This window comes from Streptopelia decaocto (genome assembly GCF_964273445.1).
Source record: "Streptopelia decaocto genome assembly, chromosome: 1".
Lineage (NCBI taxonomy): Eukaryota > Metazoa > Chordata > Aves > Columbiformes > Columbidae > Streptopelia > Streptopelia decaocto.
In genome coordinates, this window is record NC_138663.1 from 192,604,285 (window position 1) to 192,623,604 (window position 19,320).

Below are 19,320 nucleotides of genomic sequence, written 5' to 3' on the forward strand. Positions count from 1 at the left end.
AGATCAATCTCAAGTGATTGAATCAGCCTTTTCTTCAAAACATAATTTTTATTCAGTCTTTGGTGAGGCATTTGGAATAGTGATTAGAATAGTTATTCAGTCATTTATCCCTTCTCAAAGCAAATGAGAGTTATGCTTCTAATCTTTTTTCAAAAATCCATAGCTCTCTACTTCTCCCCATGTATTTCCATCCTTCACCAACTGTCTTCAGTGGGTCTGGCAGCCCTGCTTGCTGAATGCATGGAGAAATACGTATTGGTGAAGAAAACAACACTGAAGGAAGGGAACAAGACTGGTGAAGGGACTTGAGCACAAGACCTATGGGGAGAGGCTGAGGGAGCTGGGGTTGTTTAGTCTGGAGAAGAGGAGGCTTAGAGGTGACCTCGTCAGTCTCTATAACTACCTGAAGGGAAGTTATAGCCAGGTGGGGATTGGTCTCTTCTCCCAGGCAGTTAGCAATAGGACAAGGGCGCATGGGCTTAAACTCTGCCAGGGGAAATTTAGGCTGGATATTAGAAAGAAATTCATTACGGAGAGGGTGGTCAGGCATTGGAATGGCCTGCCCAGGGAGGTGGTGGTCTCACCGCCCCTGGAGGTTTTTAAACTGGGATTGGACATGGCACTTAGTGCCATGATCTAATAAACGGGCTAGAGTTGGACCAAGGGTTGGACTCGATGATCTCTGAGGTCTTTTCCAACCCAGTCGATTCTGTGTGAATCTGTGTGAATACAGCTTTTACAAGGGCATGTAAGCTGCTATTGTAGACTTCTTTATATTTTACACTGAGCCACACGATATGGCCCATACCTGCTTCAGGATGCCTGTGTCCCCTTTTCCAAGGCAGTAGATTTGCTTTTGCTCAGGATTAGGGACTGTCCTAAACCACAGTTTCAGGATTAACTGGATCGCTGGCAATAGTAGTCCAGAAACAACAAATAATTTGGTGGGAAGAATTGACATAGTTAACATGAAGAGCTTGGTGTTTATGCTTCAGAACACCTTCTGAAATTATTATTTTGATTTGGAGAATAATCATAGTGAAGTGTTATGCTCATATTGTTTATTTAGGTTATGAGAGTGGTTTTGTGTGGTGAAATGGAAATCTAAGGCAGAATGAGGGCTGTAGTTGGCAGTGGGGCTAACGAAACTGTGATGACCAAAATACAAGAAAGACGTCACTCAAACCTTAATTAAATGCTGGCAATATGTTTAAGGAAGAAATTAAGAAGAATAAGATCATCAGTACTGACCTTCAAAGGGCAAACAGCCAGCTATGTTCAATTTAATTCAAATTGCAGAAATAATTGTGTTGAATATTTTTGTCAAATTCTTAATTATATGGCTGATATGATTGAAAAGTCATCACTTTCAATGTCTTTCCAACTCGATTGTGAATTTCTAGTCTCTGATGCCGACGTAGCAGGTTCAAGTACTTAATTGGTATTAAAGCAATTTGAACAGTATTGCTGTTGGTTTTGAAAAACATTGTGAGAAAGATGACAATGTAAAGGCCTTACTTCATCATGATGTACTGTTTGATTGCGTGGCCACTGGTGCTCCCTGCTCTCTCTCTGGGCGGTAAAAAACTCCATATTCTTTACACACTTTCTGGTCTGGCTGAAGCGTGTAACACCTCGGCCACCACCTCTTCTGCTCTGAGCTTCCACCCTCCCATTACATTTGCCCAGATTTCCAGTTTCTCATTCGATAAAATTGTGCAGATATGTTCGGTGGGAAGGAAGGTCAAGTGGTGCTCCATCCCTTCCCGCATCTTCTGAACTGTCTGTCCAGACAGTTAAAAAAAGTCCCTATAGTTGCTCTCCAGAGCTGCCGTTCTCACCACTCATTACAGAGGCCTGGATTGACCCTGTGTGCTGGAATTCCTGATGTTGTCGCTGTATGAAACTCCAGTGCAGAGCCCAGACCAGCATTTTGCCAGCACAGGGCAACGAAGATGATGAAGGGAGTGGAGCATCTCCCGTATGAGGAAAGCCTGAGGGAGCTGGGTCTCTTTAGCTTGGAGAAGAGGAGACTGAGGGGTGACCTCATTAATGTTCATATATTTATAAAGTGTTAGTGTCATGAGGATGGAGCCAGGCTCTTCTCGGTGACAACCAATGGTAAGACAACTGGCAATGGGTACAGACTGGAACACAGGAGGTTCCACTTAAATATGAGAAGAAACTTCTTCTCAGTGAGGGTGACAGACACTGGAACAGGCTGCCCAGGGGGGTTGTGGAGTCTCCTACTCTGGAGACATTCAAGACCTGCCTGGACACCTTCCTGTGTAACCTCACCTAAGTGTTCCTGCTCCAGCGAAGGGATTGGACTAGATGATCTTCCGAGGTCCTTTCCAGTCCTTAACATTCTGTGATTCTGTGTGATTCTGTGACTTCCCCATAGGCACTGGGGGGCTGCTGCTAGGTTCCCCTGAAGCTTTCTCTTCTCCAGGTTGGAAAAGCTCAGTTTGCTCAGATACCAGATGTTCTGTAGTGAAAGGGATCTTAATAGAATTTTTCTGATTATTTCTTTCTTTGGGTTTTGTGCAGAATGCACAGCCGCATGGGGAAATTTCATCCTTTCTTCTCATAACTGTCAAAGGGAAGTAAAACTTATTCAGCATTTTTGAAATATTTTGATGGGCTTTTTATTTTGTCTGTACGTGTTTCTATCCCAGACCTTCACTGATGTCTGCCTTGTATTCCTCCATACATTAAAGTGAAAAATCATTAGATATAATTGCAAACATTTTGCTTTCATGTTATGCTTCTGCACTCCTGATTGTTGCACAGTCTTTTTTTTTTTTTTTCTTTTTACATTAGTGTGCTTGGAATATGCTGTATAGGCTGTCACAGCAACCATACTAAAACATGGAGGGAAAGCAGAAGTGAAGATGCCTGTGATCAGAATGATGGCAGGTCGGCTTTGTTGCTGGTACGAGTTGTTTAATGGCCATTGGAGTGCCGTGAGTTTTCAGTCTGAGGGCCATAGGCTGTTGAGAAGCAGTAATGAGGTGCCCATGAGCTGCTGAGCTCCAGCGTAGCCCGTGCTGTGTCCAGAGGGCTCCGAGTGCTTTTGGCAGGCACTGAGCTTCTCATGCAGTGACAGGATGTCAGGAATTTTGCAAAAGCTTTGAAAACCAAGTAGGAGATGGTACAGCTGAGGCATTTCATCCCAGAAAGTGCTGGTGTTGGAAGCTGACTTTAGTAAGAAATGACCCACATTCCCAAGGCTGTTTTGACAATCAGGGATGCTGTTTCCTGAAAAGGGGCTTGATGAATGTATTCGTGCGTTATTGTAATTCTGATGAGAATACATCCTCATCCAAGTACAAGACACTCTTTAGAGTTAGTATGGGAACTTGTACCTGTCTGCTTCAGTTAGAACTGTGGATGGTTGAAATCCGGGCCTTTGACATCTGTAGCAAGTTTAGCTTTAGACAGAATTCAGACAAATGCTGCAAGATTTAAGAAACTTGAAAATCCAGTTGGCTCGAAGATATTGTAGGATTAGCTCTTTAGTTCTTGCCTAAACTTTTTCATTTTGTATTTATGTAGAAAGATTGCTTTTCATTCTGTAATTTTAGTTACAGGACAACTGTGAAGCAATTTTTCATTTTTTTTAAATTTGCTGTTAGCCAAAAATTGTTCATGGTGTCATGAGAAAGAGATGATTTTAATAAGAATGCTGCATGTTATTACCCAGCAGCTATGAACTATTCATTTGATATCCACATTTGTTGAATCTTGTTGACTAATTACAGAGCCACTTGTCCCCCAAAGTTTTACGAATAATAAAGCTGAAGTTCTCATTCTATTAGATTTATTTTTAAACAGTGTTTTCTAGAATGTACAAATCTAAATCATAGAAGGGCAGCCATGCAGCTTATTTTGTAGGCCATGGTGAAGCTCCGGGCAATGTAAGAAGCTCGATACAGTGATATTTTGGATGTTTTGTACTTGTTCTTGGTTCCCTTCCCCTCGCCTCCACCTTCATTCAAAGCAGAGGTTTGAGGGGAGCAAACCTTCTCTAACGGGAAACTAAAATTGACTATAACAAGGTGCTTTCATCATTCAGTGAAGTATTTTACCAAGTGCTTAATGCTAACAGAAAGGTGCAAGGCATGGGATTTAATGACAAATTGCAGCCTTCTACTTAGAACTATGAGTATAATATATGATGATAATAATTATATCCAGGCTATAACGATAGGTTTGCCAGTTGTACCCATTGTCTCAAGATCCCCTAGTCCTATGAAAATATGGTTCCCATACCCAATTACAGACCATGGTAGGTAGAGGGAAAGGAGACCTAATGACACGAAGTTGATGATTTGCATGGATGCACAGCACATTTCAACCTTTGCTGAGCCAGTCACTAAGCTAGCAAAATACTATTTGCTGTTTGGTCAGTTTAGTTTTTTGTTGAGTTGGCAAGCCGAATTTGGCTCAGCAAGAGTTGACAAGTAGCAGAGCTGGCAAACAAGGAGGTGCAGGACCATATGGCCAAGAGCAGGGGAGTGGGGAGCAAGGGCACACTTGGGGGAGGGCAAGCCATTAATTTGGCTCAGCTGTGTTGTCAAGGCATGCTCTCTGTGAAGCCCAAAAAGACTTTGAATGTCATATAAGCATGTCATTCGTTAAGACCGTGCCATAAAAGCTCTAATTCCTGGTAGTCTCTTGTTGTGGCTACCCACAAAATATTGAGGTTAATCAAGATCAGGTATAGGATTATTTGTAATTACAGAGTTGGTCTACAAATACAACCATCTTTCTGCATGGTTTTTATTTTTCTTTTTCAGAAGGAAGATGTCATTAATGTGGAAAGGGATGAAAGGCTGTCTCTTCGGAAGCATCGCTTCATGCATTTTGCATCATTGGAATACGAAGGCGAATATTACATGACACCAAGAGATTTCTTGTTCTCAGTAGTGTTTGATCAAGTTGAACGTAAGTTGTTTTCTCATCATTGTATTTGTGAAGGTAAAGAAACTTGCAGGTCCCCTTAAAGATTTGCAAATCACTGGGATAAGGTATTTTATCTGACATAAATCAGCAGAAGCCAATTTGTAACTGTTGTGCATATGGATTCTCACAGACACCACCACTCTTTACACCAGTGAAGTGAGGTTGATGATTTAGAATGACTTGATGATGACTTTACATCTCTGCGTAATTTGCATGTCTGATCAGTATGTAGTTCCTCAATTACTTATATGCCACAGAAAATAGTAGGATTGTAATATAATAGTGTTTATACCTTTCCTGGCCCCGTCATCTGTCTATCCACTTCACCAGTAAGTACTCTGGGACCTTTTTTCTTAAATGAGGCAGTGATGGGAGTGACTTGAATGAGTATAGCGAAGCATTGAGCTCAGCTCTAGGTTCCTGGTTTCAAATCTCCTTTGGTTTATACAAAACCTAGTTAAAAACAAATCAAAATTGTTTTGAAAAAGTACTTCTAAAAGTATGTTTCTGAGGAGAGGATAGGACCAGAACACAGATAAAAAGTCATAGGTTGTTTTCCTCCTTTCCTACTGGTTTTCTGGCCTCATTAACTCGGCCCCATTCATTCTTTGTCTTTGTATTATCTTCCATGATTCCCATGTTCCAGTAATTTTTTAAAATTATATTTCTTTTTTCTCCCAAAATTTAGCTTTTACAGCTTTCCCAGAGTTTTTTGGTTTAGAAAGATTAAGTTCTCCAGGTTTCAGAGAGGATTCAGTCAGAGGACAAACCTGCTGAGAGAAAGAGGGGGAGCATGTTGTCTAGCAGAAGCCGTTCATAGCCAAGGGTGCTCTGCCCAGCTGTCCATCAGTGTCTAAGTGACTTGGTGGTATTGAACAGGAAACACAGATGGGAATTCAAGGTACTGTGGAAAGGTCGAGAGACAGGGAGGAAGAAGGAGACCTGAACACGCTTTGATTCAAACCCACGGGAAACCAGGGGCAGAACAGAGCTTACTGAGCTGCAAGTGGTCAAAGAATAGGACACAAGGATCTGTCATAATAGAAGTTCTATCGTGTCTGCCAAAAATCTATAGGTGCTACGTGTACATGGCTTCACTGCTGACACACAACTTCTAATATTATACAAAGCTGAATATAAATCCTTAGAAGGATTTGTCCTTAGGACTCGTTCTCCTTCATGGAGACTCTCAAAATAACCTTTATTTTTTAATGTATGGCTAGTGGAAAGATTTCTTTCTCTTTCAAAACTTAGATCATTAAGTTAAAAACCTATAAGGGATTTTCTTTCAAGTTTTCCAGCCTGAAACACTGAAAGATGGTGAATACTGAAATTTTCAGTTTTGAAGGTGTGGGTTTCAGACAGTTGTCTGTGAAAAAAAGGTTAGAGAAATAAGTGTTTTTCAGTTTTAGCAGTTCATACATATTAATTGGTTATTCCAACTATAATAGTACACATGCAGTTTTTTAATGAAGTGATATGCGGGTAAGATTTATTTGTAATGCAGCCAAGTTAATTTTGGTTACTTTGCTAATATGAGTAGGAAACAGTGTTAAGCAGAAAATAAAAAAGAATGACAAGAAAAAACACGTGAAAAAAATCTTTACACTAATGCATATTAAGCATTTCAAATTGAGGTCAGTCTTACAACAATAGTATCATAGACAATTCATAGAAAAATGTTTCTACTTGAATCTAATGCTCCTAAACATGTTTTTAACCATCATTCGTGTGAATTCTTTGACCAGTAGCATAAACGCAATGGTAAGCGATTCTCTTTAAGTCACATTGCTTTGGATTTTAGTTTTTCTTCTAAATTCAAGTAGACATAGCATTTGTTAGCAGAGAAATATGGTGATTCAAGTATTTTAAAGTCAGTGTTTTGTTCATTGTGTTTAGAAGGGTTTTATACAAGGAAAATAAACAAGCCTATCTCAAGTAGCTGTCCATGTATATTCAGAGTAGATCAAGATGGTGAACTTCATAGGAAAGCAGATATTATTTTTTAAACTCTCTGCTTATATAATAAAACGAATTCCCTTTCACCCTGGGCAGTGGTTTAGAAAGGAAAACAGGCATGCCACCACTAATCCCAGAGAGCCCTTCACTTACTGGCATACTTGGATGCAATTTTAACATGATAGTAAATACAAATGGTGAGTCTTTTAATACTGAACTTAAACTGATTTGAACTTAAACTGATTTGGTTGTTATCAAACTATTTTTGATTAACCACTAATTATTAAACAAACAAACAAACAAAAAACACCTATTGAAAAAAATTGAAGCACCCTGGCAGTAACCATTCATCTTCATAAATATTTGCTTGGAGTTTGCCAGTTGGTTGCTGTATATAATAAGATGGGAGGCTTTGGGCTGTTCTGAAGTTTGTTTCTGCTGATTTGTGTACAGAAAACAAGCAGGAACATAACAACCAGCCTCGGGAGCAATTTAGCTTTGTACACCAAGAAATATTGCTGAGGTTGATCACAACATTCTGTTGCTTTGTTCCCATTCAGAGATAAACACTCCCAAAGTGGAAAAAGACAAGCGAAAAGAGGGGAGGAGAAGCAGTTATGGGTTGGGATTAGGAGTCCTTGTCCAACAGCCTTGGGGTGTTTTGCTCACTGGTGATTGTCATTGGAGAATTACTTTGAAATCTCCTGTTAGTTTTTAAGCATAATTCAATTTGGAAGAAAGTAAATATGGTGTTGTGTAAACCAGATGAGTTGTTGGTGCTAGATCAAAAGTGCTGACATCAGAAAATAACAAAATATTTTAGCTATGTCCAGATTGTCAAGTGAATTCCTGTACACAGTTGGGTGGAATTTATTACTGAATCAAATCCTGGGTGTGCCCTTTGACAAGATTGCAAAACATGAAATAAATTATGATTTATTATAGAACACTTTCCCAGATAAGAAAACAGATGAACTGTAGTGCAAATATACATCTGTCATCCAACCCAAGTGATCTTGAACCCTGCTTGGTAGACCTTAGTTCACTACTTCTGCTCATTTGTTTCCTGGTACATGAGTTTCTCTGTTACTCATTTTCTTTAAGGTAGGCCAAAGATTGTGAAATCTTGGCATTCCTATTAAATCACACCTGCAAAGTTATTTACTGTCAGAGTGATAATGAAGAAAAATACTTACAGTCCTGCCATCTAAGGAGAATGAGCTGATAACAAATACAGAGTTTCCTGACAGACTTAACTTTGTTTTGCATGTTGACAAAGAAAAGAACCCTCTAAAGGAAGAAAGGCACCGTCCAAAAGAATTTGCTTGCTTTTACATGCAGTGTTTCAGATTGGATTATCTTTGTAAATATTTGCCTAATTCTATTACCGTTAGTTATTTTATAGCAGGAAACAGCCACCTCTTTATAAACAGTGGCAAACAGTACATGAGACACAGTAGTGTGGCACAGCATTTGAGCTGGTATAAAACACCTACAACAGGGCTTTTTGCTAGTTAACGCAGTGTATACTAAATACCCCATTGGGATTTTTGGATGCATGGCTATATGCCATGTAATCTCGTGTTAAAACAATGCTACCATAGGGGTATGTGGCAAACCATTGCAAAAACAGCAAGTTCTCTGGGTGATCTGTGGGCTGTTAATGTAAACCATCACATCTCTTCTTATCATGATGTAAAAACTTCTCAATGTCTAGTCGATAGTCTAGTTGTATCTAATAAAACTAATATGAACTTGCTGCCTTGCATCAGAAATTCTAGCATTTTTAAGATAACAGGTACAAGAAGGATAAAGCTCAGCTGACGCACACTGAATTTTCATTGCAATGCAGGAGAATTTTTAAAAGACCCTTCCAGCTTCATGTAAGCTTGTGTTTTAAACAGTTGTGCGTACTTAGGCTCATAGTCCAAATTTTACAGCCAATATTGTGTTAGAGGTTCTTCATGGAAATATCATCTCTGGTGTGCTGTTGTTGTAGAATATATTAAAAAAAATCTATGTTACATTTTGCAAAGGACTACAGATGCAAGAATCTTTCAGAAAATTAAGATTTTGCACTACATTAAATCTGGCCTGTGTTTATGTTCATTATTCTGGAGATTATTCCATTCCAGAAATACCTTCCTCTTTCAAGTAGAAGACAAAACATTCAAGTTAGCTCGACTGATAACAATCAATACCTGATAAATAAAGATCTTGATCCTTCTGTATATACTCGGTCCATATTTAATGTATCATAGCATCTTCATGTCCCAAACCACTCCTTTATCTGCGGTAAAGCAGATTTTCCTGTGTTCCATAGCACCAGTGTGCCCAACACAGTATTTCCATGATAGAGTCCTATCTGTCTGTGAGTACCAGTGTGTTGTAAGTTTAGTGGGAGAAGTTGTTTGGGTTAGTTAAGCTTTCTGTGAAAACATCGTTGGCACAAGGCTGTGGTATGTTTGCCGGTTTGGTAAGACTTGCGGCTCTAGTGGGAGTTCAGCTGCCTGTGCTTCAGTGTCTTCATTTTGGCCTGAATTTCGTACACAATAACTGATCAGACTGATGTGAGTCATGCATGAGAGTCAAACCTAAAACCTGGGATTCAGAGTCAAAGATTAAGATTTAAGCTTGTGTTAAGTGGTGAAGCTCCATATAGGAAATGAGGTTTTAAATCTTGTACGGGGAGCCATTGGCACAGCTAGAAACAGAACTAAATCCTCCTGAATTTCTAATGTGTTAACAAAGAGATTGTTTTCTTTCTGTCTCTCCATTTAGTACTTTTTAGCACTGATATGTTGTTTTTGCTCAAATCCTACAAACACAGTAGGGAACTCAGGAAGCTGGGATATTTAGGACAGAGATGACTGACCCCTTGCCAAGTGCTAGATGGAAGGTAAAGCAAAGGTGAAGAAGCAACATGATGGTTTAAGGTCATTAAATGAATCTCTTCCAAGTTTTAGAAAAGTGGATCAAAATCAGACATTTTTAGTCAAAGCTTCTTAGTCATCATTGTTTACTCATTTCCTAAAGTGGGAAAGCAAGTTATGTTCCTGTTGAGGGATCTGCATGCATGCATAAGCAAAGGTAAGCACACTGCTAAAAATTTCTGCTTCTGTAACCAGCCCATACTATGAATTTTTCATCCTTAATCACCCACAGCATTAGGAAATCCTACCACAACCCTAAGAAAGTCTTTAGAGTAACCTATTGTATACATTTGGCCTTGACCTATTGGATGCATATGTCCAAAGATAACATTAATATTTATATTCTAGATAAAATATTAGGTTGTTTTGGATAAAATTATGTACCTCAGCCAGTTGTTCAAAAATAGATAAACTGAATAAGTTGGAGGTTTTTTAATTTTCTTCTTATTTTCTTTTTATTTTTTTCCTATTTTCTCCTCAGCAATACATGTTAGCACTGATAATATAGTTACTTAGGCTGTCTGATGCAACACTGATCTTCATGGGATTGTTTTTTTAAATTAATTTCCGGGGAAATAGTTCTTTACCTAGAAGCATTAGAAATACTGCAAAAAGTCCAATTATCTTGATAATGTATATTTATGTCTGTATTTATGTTGTGAAATAAAAATAAAGACTAATGCACTGCTGTAGCGGTTGCATCACAAGGCCCTATGTAACAGAATTGGAGATGGGTGAAATGGGGTCTCAGAGCAGAGGTGCTGGGCAGAGCGGCCGCGAGGACACGTGCCCCTCGGGTGGGAGGATGGAGCGGTGGCGTTCGGGGGAAAGCGAACCATGGAGCAAAATCACTTAAGAAGCAGCAGGTTTTAGCATATCATTGCACAGGGAAGAGGTGTCCTTTTTTTACCCCTGTTCCGTTGAACCATGTTACAAGACAAGGCTGAAGGTACCTGGGATACATTCCTTGTAAGGTCAAATAGAAAAATATATTTTGGATCCTTAAAATTATATTGATATTATATTAATAGCATTTGTATTTTTGTGGTTATGTCTGCATAAGACAACAGTAAGGTTACAGTAAGCCCGTGGCTTTGTTGTGATTAATTCTTATTTTTCCCTTTGTGGCATTGCTGACAAGCTGGAGAATGTCCCAGAATCTGAGTTCTTATCTCGACTGACTGCAATGCTTACTCATTACATAAAAACTTTGGGAAGATGCTGTGTTTTGAAAATACATTACATTACTAACTATTTAGCTTTCTGAAAAACAGTTGTTAAAGGAAGATATATTGCAGCTTCTCAATGAATGAAAGCATTTTTTTAAAATTCAGCACAAAAATAGTACTAATAATAAAACTAGTCAGGCTTCAGCAGAGTTGCAAGCAAGACGGCAAGTGGTCTCAACACACATCTTGAAGGATTTAGTTATTTGAAGTGTGAAAGTTATTGGTTATTTAATGGCATCTGAATGGAAAACAGATTCCTTAAAGCAAATGAAAATATATTGTGCGCATACAGAATACTTGTAGTACAAGTAATGGAAAGATCTCATTATTAATAACAGGCGTCTGCTTGTTGTATAAACATCGGCTGCCTTAGAATTTCAGAAGTCTTGCAACAGTTTCGGCTTTAGTCAAAAATTCCAGTTTTGTGAGATGCTACAGTGATATTTAAAATACTTAACAGAGAAGTCACTTTTGGGTTTTTTTATACATATGAGCAAATTTCAAGAACTTATACAATCTTTCTAGGTCTCTGAATATTTTTCTGTTTGTGAACATTTTTTATTTTTGTAGAATACCACACTTTATTTCAACTACATTTATAACATACTTTCAGCATACCACGGAAAATATCTCTGGGATTTTTTTCTGCCGCAACTTCTGAATACTTTTTGACTGATTACTTCAGGATTATTTTTTTAATAAATTCAGTGGAACTTAATCAGTTCTGAAACATCCTGCTTAACTGACAATTAAGTCTTAACAGATGTAGCGTGAAAATCAGACTCAATGAATTTTTATCACTCTTAAATGTATTTTAATTTCTTGCAACATATGTCCTTAACACAGACAGGTATTGGTTTGTACGTAAGAAGTACAATGTTTTTAAAATTCCTTGAGTTGCTTTCAGATGTTTAGAACTGATGGGGATCTGGCGGGCCCTCAGTGGACCACAGCAAGTGCCAGGAGTGCAGGTCAGGCTCCTGCCAAAATCTACTATGCGTTCTACCCTCACGCTTTCAGCTGTTTATGACTATTTGGTGCTGATTGTTCTGTGCTTTTTCTTAGGCAAGTGCTGAATTTTTATTATGTTAATCATATGGTTTATCCTGTTTTGAGTAATCTGGATATAGACTGATTTTTTTCCCTACATGTTCTCATAAGAAATGGTACATTATGGGTTTTTTTTAAATGTCTAAGGTAGAACCATTGAGTATCGCTTTCCTTCTAGGCAATAGCAGCAGGCAGGCTGTGCAGCCTGCTGTGGTGGGTGAGAGGAGTTGTCCTCACTGGCCGAACAGCTCGGGTCTCCAGGGACACCTTTCACAAGTTCCACTGATTTCCTAAGGGAGAAACTAGCTGCGTTATGCTCTTTTTTTTCTCCCAGCCATTTGGCGCCTGCAGTGGGTTATAACACAGGTTGCACCCAGTAGCCTTTCTCATCTGCTGTGAAACAAAACCAAATACCGAGCTCAAAGATTCTTTTTCCATGTGTAAAACGCACAGATTTCTCTCGTTAGAGCCACCTGCTTACCTGGCAGTGCCCTCTCTTGGGCTTTCTTACTGCAGAGGAGAATATAACCGGGAGCCAACTCTTAAGAATCGAATCAATCTTCCAGTGTTGTCCAGTCCATCAGAGAGCTCTGGTCCTCACACCACCATCCAGAACATTCGCAAGCACCTGGTCAGTCTGCTTGCTACATTTTAATTATGTATCTTTCAGACCTGGAAAAGGCTTGTGCACCTGAAAGCATAAGGATTTTTCAGCTGTAGCTAACGAAAGATAATGCATTTTCCAACCAATCCTGCCTTGTTTCCTACAAGATGAAAAGTAGTTCAGCATTGCTACTGGGTCCAAATGCATCCTAACTGGCCATTCTCATTTTTTTCTAGTTAGCTTATCGGTATATAGAAAATGCCAGTGTCTTGAGACTTTGTTCATCAAGAGCTGTGATCGTACCTGGCTTAATAAAAATTTTTAAATGGGGTCCTTGTGTGGAATTTGAATTTAAAATATGGTCAAGGCAGCTGCCGTTTGACTTTGTTCAGACAGTTTCAGTTGTCTTTCAGAAGAGCTCATGTTTGAAGTCTCAGGGTGATACAGCTCATTTTCCCAAGGGCTAGCCTTCTTTTCAAGCCTTCAGTTGATGTCCTTTGCACCAATACCTCTGACAATACTAGGACAGTGGGGTCTTGATGCTGAGTTGGCAATTGGCAGATGCTCAATGAGTCACGTATCCCACCGGAGAAACTGCCAGTTCCAGAAAACAGATGACTTCTGTCTTTTTTCATTCCTTTCCAGATGTTTTTTGGTTTTGTTTTTCCTGGGGAAGAGTGAGGTGTGTTTGTTCTTAATTGTGGACCGGATCCAAACAGTTGTGAGCCTGACAGAGCAGATTCTTCCAATAGAGGATACTAAAATTAGTTATTTTGTCTCATGTGGATGGTCATCTGCTTTTCCATTAGTACTGTATTTATTTACTGTGTCTGACAACTTCTGAACAGTCACCTGCACCCTGACATAGCAGTTTTTTCTTTTCCATGGATTTTTTGGTGATAGCACTTCTGCTTCACTATCACTTTATTTGGAGAAAATATAAAAACTAATGTTCAAAAATTTCGTTTGCTTCTCTGGCTTTGTTTGAATTGGTGAAAGGGAGCAACTGTTTACCAGGAAAGAGCAACTTTTTTGTGATGCATGTGGTGGTAAAGGTAGTCTCTGCTGTTGAAAAAGAGGGGCTTTTAAACCAGTATGGTCAATTTAAAAGTACACTGGGCAACATAAATTGCTCTTTGACTAAAAGAAAGCCGTCTATTGTTTTCATTTGCACCCACTCTGAGAATTATAAAAAGTCTCCTTAAAATTTGATTTGCATTTCAATTCAATCTCAATTCTTTATGTCCAGTACTGCTGTAAGGAAGAAAAAGCGTGTCTGCGTAGTCATGTCATTTTAAGAACACTTACATTTATTACTACAGCTCACCTAAGATAAGGTGTAATAGCTTGTACTTTTAAGGATTTGTGTCCTCTACTAGGGTGATAATGGCTTGGCACTTGTTTTTAGCATTTCATGACTAAGTATGTCAAAATTTGTCATATATATTGTAAAAATTAGGTCCTATTTTAGCAGTTTAGAAACTTAAAATATAGAGCTCTTATACATTTTTCATACTCAGTATCATTTGTAACCACTGCTTACATTGGAAGATGATGACACAGCATCTCCTGTGTTGCTTGAAAACTCCGGTGATATCCAGCCTAAAATTAATTGCTGTCTGTTTAAACCCACTTAGTTTTGTGCCAACGTTTCCCACTACCTAAAACAGTTTGGTTATTTTTTTCTTTTTGAGTCTTAACCCCATCATGCTTTGTAGATTATTTTATTACCACTCAGCACTGTTCTTGTTAGGTTAAGCAAACCCAAGTTTATTTTTATCTCCCCTGGCTGGGGCAGGCTGTCCGTCCCACACCTTCATGTAGGTAGCTGTATTCCATGCTTTTCTGAATTTGGTTTATTTTTGTAAAGCCAGCTTCATTTCCTGGCTCACAGCACAGTCTGCTAGCAAGCACTGTGGCCTAAGGGATGGAATGAGGATTGAAGTCAGGAACTTCTTAAATTAATACTGTTGCTGAAACAATCTAATTGTCAAACTGCAGCTTCTGTCAAGTAGAAGAGCGGTACAAAACAACGCTCACTCGAGCAAAGCACTTAAACGCATTTATCCCGTGCCCCACTCGCAGTCACTACCTGCAGAACAGCTCCTGACTCCAGAGGTGCTTTGGTCCTGGTTTGTAGCCCCATGTGTCTGCCAGGCTGAGGGTACTACAGGAGAGCAAGTTGTTTTCTGTGTTCTTAGGTGAAGAAATTTTTGGCATCATCACGGAAGTGTGATTAAGACAGAAAAAGAGAGATCCAGCAAAGAACATCCTTTTAGAAGGTTATGTACAGTCAGGGGTTTGGCGCCCCCAGGTAATGTACACCTTGGCACAGAAACAGGAAAATTTGCTCGTTTTTTTTTAGTCTAGGATCGCTCTTGGAGGAGCAATTAGTTTTGTCAGAGAAGCTGAGTATGGCAGGAAGGAGGAGACAATGCAAGGGTAATCAGAGGCAGTGGACACCAGAGGCCAGCGTACTGATGGCTGCTACAAGTTAAATATTAGTAGGAATTTTGATATAAAGTGTACTTATGCATTTAGACTCGCCTCCTACATTATCTTTACTGTTCTATTTCTGTTTTGACAGACCTAATACGACATTTCCTCTGGTGCTTAATAAGATCAGAATGCTTTAGAAAATCTGTATATAAATTTAAAGCCAGGGTAAAGCCAAATGTCTTTCTCAGATTGGATTCATCAGATGATTTGAATTCAGGGGAGAAAGGTTTTTTTTTTCTGAGGAAATAGGACAATTCTAGAAAATAACTTCGTTTTTGAAAGAAACTATTGATCTTCTTTGTCTAGATTTTTTTTCTTTAGCATGTGAGGAGTTTGAAGTCACAGGGTCAAGAGACGGCTTATCTTTTCTTCTCTTATGCAGTCTCAAAAGTTTACCCCTTAGTGTAGAGGAAGTGTTCTAGTTGGTGCACAAGACTTTCTTTTCTAGTAGTAGGGAAGGCAGTAGCTTATTAGTAAACATACTATTAGCAGCATTAATATTTTTCTAACTTTTTTCTAGTTGTAAATTAACTAAACCATTTGGCCACTACAATAAGGCATGGTTAATATCCTTTTTTTTAAGCTCTTCTATGACTTCTCATTACTGTAGTTCTTGGCAGTCTTTTAGGGGAGTTCACAGACTTTTAATGACCCTGCTTCCCTTTCCATTACCACTTTATCTTCTGAATAAAGACAATGTTTCAAATTAGTTTTATGTAACTGTTTTCATTCTGGTGTTCGGAGAAACTCACCAAAGCTAGATCTCTCCATTAATCTTTTTGTGTGGCAAAAATAGGGTAAACCTTTCTTAGCTTAAAATACAGGAGCATGCTGTTATCATTTAGCTACCCTTGGAGCCTCTGCTGTAGGAAAACTTCCCAAACATCTGTTAATTGCTGTGTGACAGATTTTAATGATGTATAAACAAGTCAGACTCAGCGGGGGCTGTTACTGGTTTGCTCAGAGCTTCTGTATGTGCTAATAACAGAATGAGCTAATCTTAGAAGTAGAAAGAAACTCCTGGCTAATTTAAAGGTAAAAGTGGGAATGACGTGGACCATCAGCTGAAGGAAAGCAAGTCAGCCACTGAAAGGAACTCTGATTAAACATGAGAAGGAAGAAAGAAAAGCTAGAGATTGCAATAATGCTTGAAGCTGGAGAGTTATGGAAATAATGAAGTGGGGCTGTGCAGGATCAGTAAATGCCCAAAGCAGTAGGCAGAGTCTTCGGCAGGAAAATTCCCAAACAAGGCCATAGAATGTCCTTATCTTATTATGGTGGCAGGTGGAAAAAAGTAATGTCATCACTGGGGTCATCTGCATTAAAATGGCCTTCCTAAAATTTTCATTTAAGGTTGCACTTCAGAGCCTTATAAAGGGAAAAGGTTCCTCTGGAAATTCTGACATGACAGGATCAGCTTAATTCAGCTCTAAATAGCAATTCCTTTTATCACTAGTCATCCTTGTAATCTCCAGGAATCTAAAATATCTGAAGTTAAGTGCTATAGTACTACACCTATGCCAAAAGTCTCTTCCTCTAAAATATAGTACTTTTATTCTTTTTTTTTTTTTTTCTTATGCCGATTCACTAATCACTAGTGGGAGAGTGGGAGTCGGTTGCAATTTTTACAATTCTGCTGAAAACAAAATGATGCATTAGGTTCTACTAGAATAGAAATCTGGTAGTTCAGTTCACCCTTTTAATAAAATTAATTGCAAAATGGCTGTGTTTCTTTGGTGAGTGTTTATTGACCCTTTTCTTTCAATGGATGGTATCAGGAGAGTTTGGGAGGATGAGGAGCAGATGGATAATATCACCATTTACAAAAAAAAAAAAAACAATATCTCAAGTAAAACCATAGAATATTAGCAAGTGGATCCAAAACAGTCTTGTGTACTTTCTTTTGTTTAGATTGTTCCACTTGCCCACATTCAACACAGGTAGTAATTAATTTACTAAAGCATTTCCAAATTTCTAGTAAAAATGGTGATTTCATCCCTTTTTGTCCTCTTACACAAATGTATTTGTTGTTTCTTCAAGAAAAGTCTGATGCAAAGCAGAGGTGAATAGGAGCCAGCATAACTGTGACTAGCCCAGGCCAGGCTGTGCAGTAACTGAACACCATCTAGTGGGTGTTCACTTAATCCTTGCATTCCTAAGCAGCATTTATATTGCTTACAATTTACAGATGAACCGTTCTGTAAACTCAATAGCAACGCTCTCAGACGTCACTGTAAATTGCGTGTTCATGAATGGGGTATATGTTCTGGACAATAAGCATCATAAGGTTCTGATTTCTTTTGGTGTTTACCATGCTCTGGACAGGAAGACAAAATGTCCCAGGCCTTGAGCTTAAACACAGAGCTCTCATTAATGAAATTACCAACGAAAAATTGCTTCTGTTCAATAAAATGCCTAAATTTGCTGTTAAATCCAGTACTTCATCCTCTCATGTCTTGACAAACAAGGAAAAAATGCTGTCTCTTCCTTCATAGGTTGTCAGTGAGAACTGAAGCCAGGATACAGTCTTCAGCTACATAAGAATGTTGTTGCCTTTGGTATAAGCAAAGGGGGAAATTCCTAAAATTCCGTATGAAACCTACCAACCATGGCTTGTACTTGATGCTGGTGTAGGCTACAAAAGTTTTTAAACTGATCAGGTGACTGTATTAAATTAGAGAGATGTCTTGTGCTCATAGCCCTTCTAGAAACAAACATCTGCAAGCATATTCCAAACCCAACTGGACATGTCTTGGGCAACCTGCCCGGACTGACTCTGCTTCAAGCTTTTTCCAGTCGTTGCTGTGAGAAGATGAGGAAGGACATTGCAATGACTGCAGTGACCGCCTGAGCTCCCTTCCAACTTCAGCTCTTCTGTGAATGAGGCAATTTCCCTTAACTGCAGGAGAGCCTCACTTCATTAAGCTCCTGAGACCAGCTTTCTCACCAGAAGGGTGATGTTTGTGCTATATTCCCTTGAAATTTTACCACTAGGAAGGAAATAAGAACAATAAGATTTTGGAAAGTATGTGTTTAGTCTGTGAAGGACATAAGGTATCCCTAAAGGAGTCAAATTCTAGACATTTGATGGAAGGTCAATGCACTAGGAGAATGAAACAGGAGCAATGATTACCACTGTCGTTAGAACAGTACGGTTATAGAAATCGAGCAACCTGCTGATCTTCAGATTTCACAACAGCAATGCAGAAAAACATCAGCCACCTCTCTCTCCTTTTCTCTTTGTTTTTTTTCTTCCAGAGGTCTGGCTGAGGATTGCTGGGATATGATGAAAAAAGGTTCCCAAGCTGATACTTTTAGCAAAATTCCATTGTACTTTTCCAATCAACTGTCACCTCTTGGAACATTTTTTTGCAATATTTCTAAGAACTCTTACTGCATGTTGCTGTAGTGGAGATAAATTAATCTTTAAAAGAAAAATACTGTTTTAGCAAAAAAGAAAGCATTAATGATGGTGTAGATAATTTTGATATGTGATAGGGTGAAACAGGAAAAACATGAGCTACTATATAAACTGGATCTAAATAGCTTTTTGTATTTACAGGACTCTTGAGAACCCACTCAATTTATGTGAAATGTCAGTGCTCCTGGTTATTTACCCACTGCAGTAATTTAAATTGGCTTGATGCATTTGTATGTCAGCTATTTATTGCTTGGACACAAGCGTTATAAATGCCCTGCATCTGAACAGAATTATGGTAGCAGCTCTGCATTTTTCATGCTGATACCGTGAATAACTTCAATTTTTTCGTGAAGTATTTGCAGTTTTAATTTTTAAATTATATCAAGTTATTACTTTTTTTTTTCCACTAGGAATAAGCAATATCAACAGTACTCTGAAGTTTGTACTTAGATGAGTAAGTTTAAGAAAGTGCAAACTATTTCATAAACAAATCAGTTGAATTAATGTCAGTGTTGTCTTTTGAAGCCCAAACTGCAGCTTAGTATTAATGTTGTCTTTTGAATGTGTGAGCGAACATTTGTGTGTACAGAAACTGCTGAGATAATGCATCAGCAAAAGTCTGTTGGTAGCAATAGGACAAAGTAGGTGACCCACATG

At 38.7% G+C, this 19,320-nt stretch overlaps 1 protein-coding gene across 1 annotated transcript in view; it reads left to right on the forward strand.

Annotated features, from left to right (window-relative positions):
• Positions 1-19,320, forward strand: part of MICU2 (mitochondrial calcium uptake 2) — a gene marked incomplete at its 5' end in the record, with an annotated part of 142,476 nt that overhangs the window by 73,164 nt on the left and 49,992 nt on the right. The window contains one exon of the mRNA XM_082050960.1: positions 4,803-4,950. Within this exon, the coding sequence (XP_081907086.1) occupies positions 4,803-4,950 (148 nt within the window). The remainder of the gene's footprint in view (positions 1-4,802; positions 4,951-19,320) is intronic.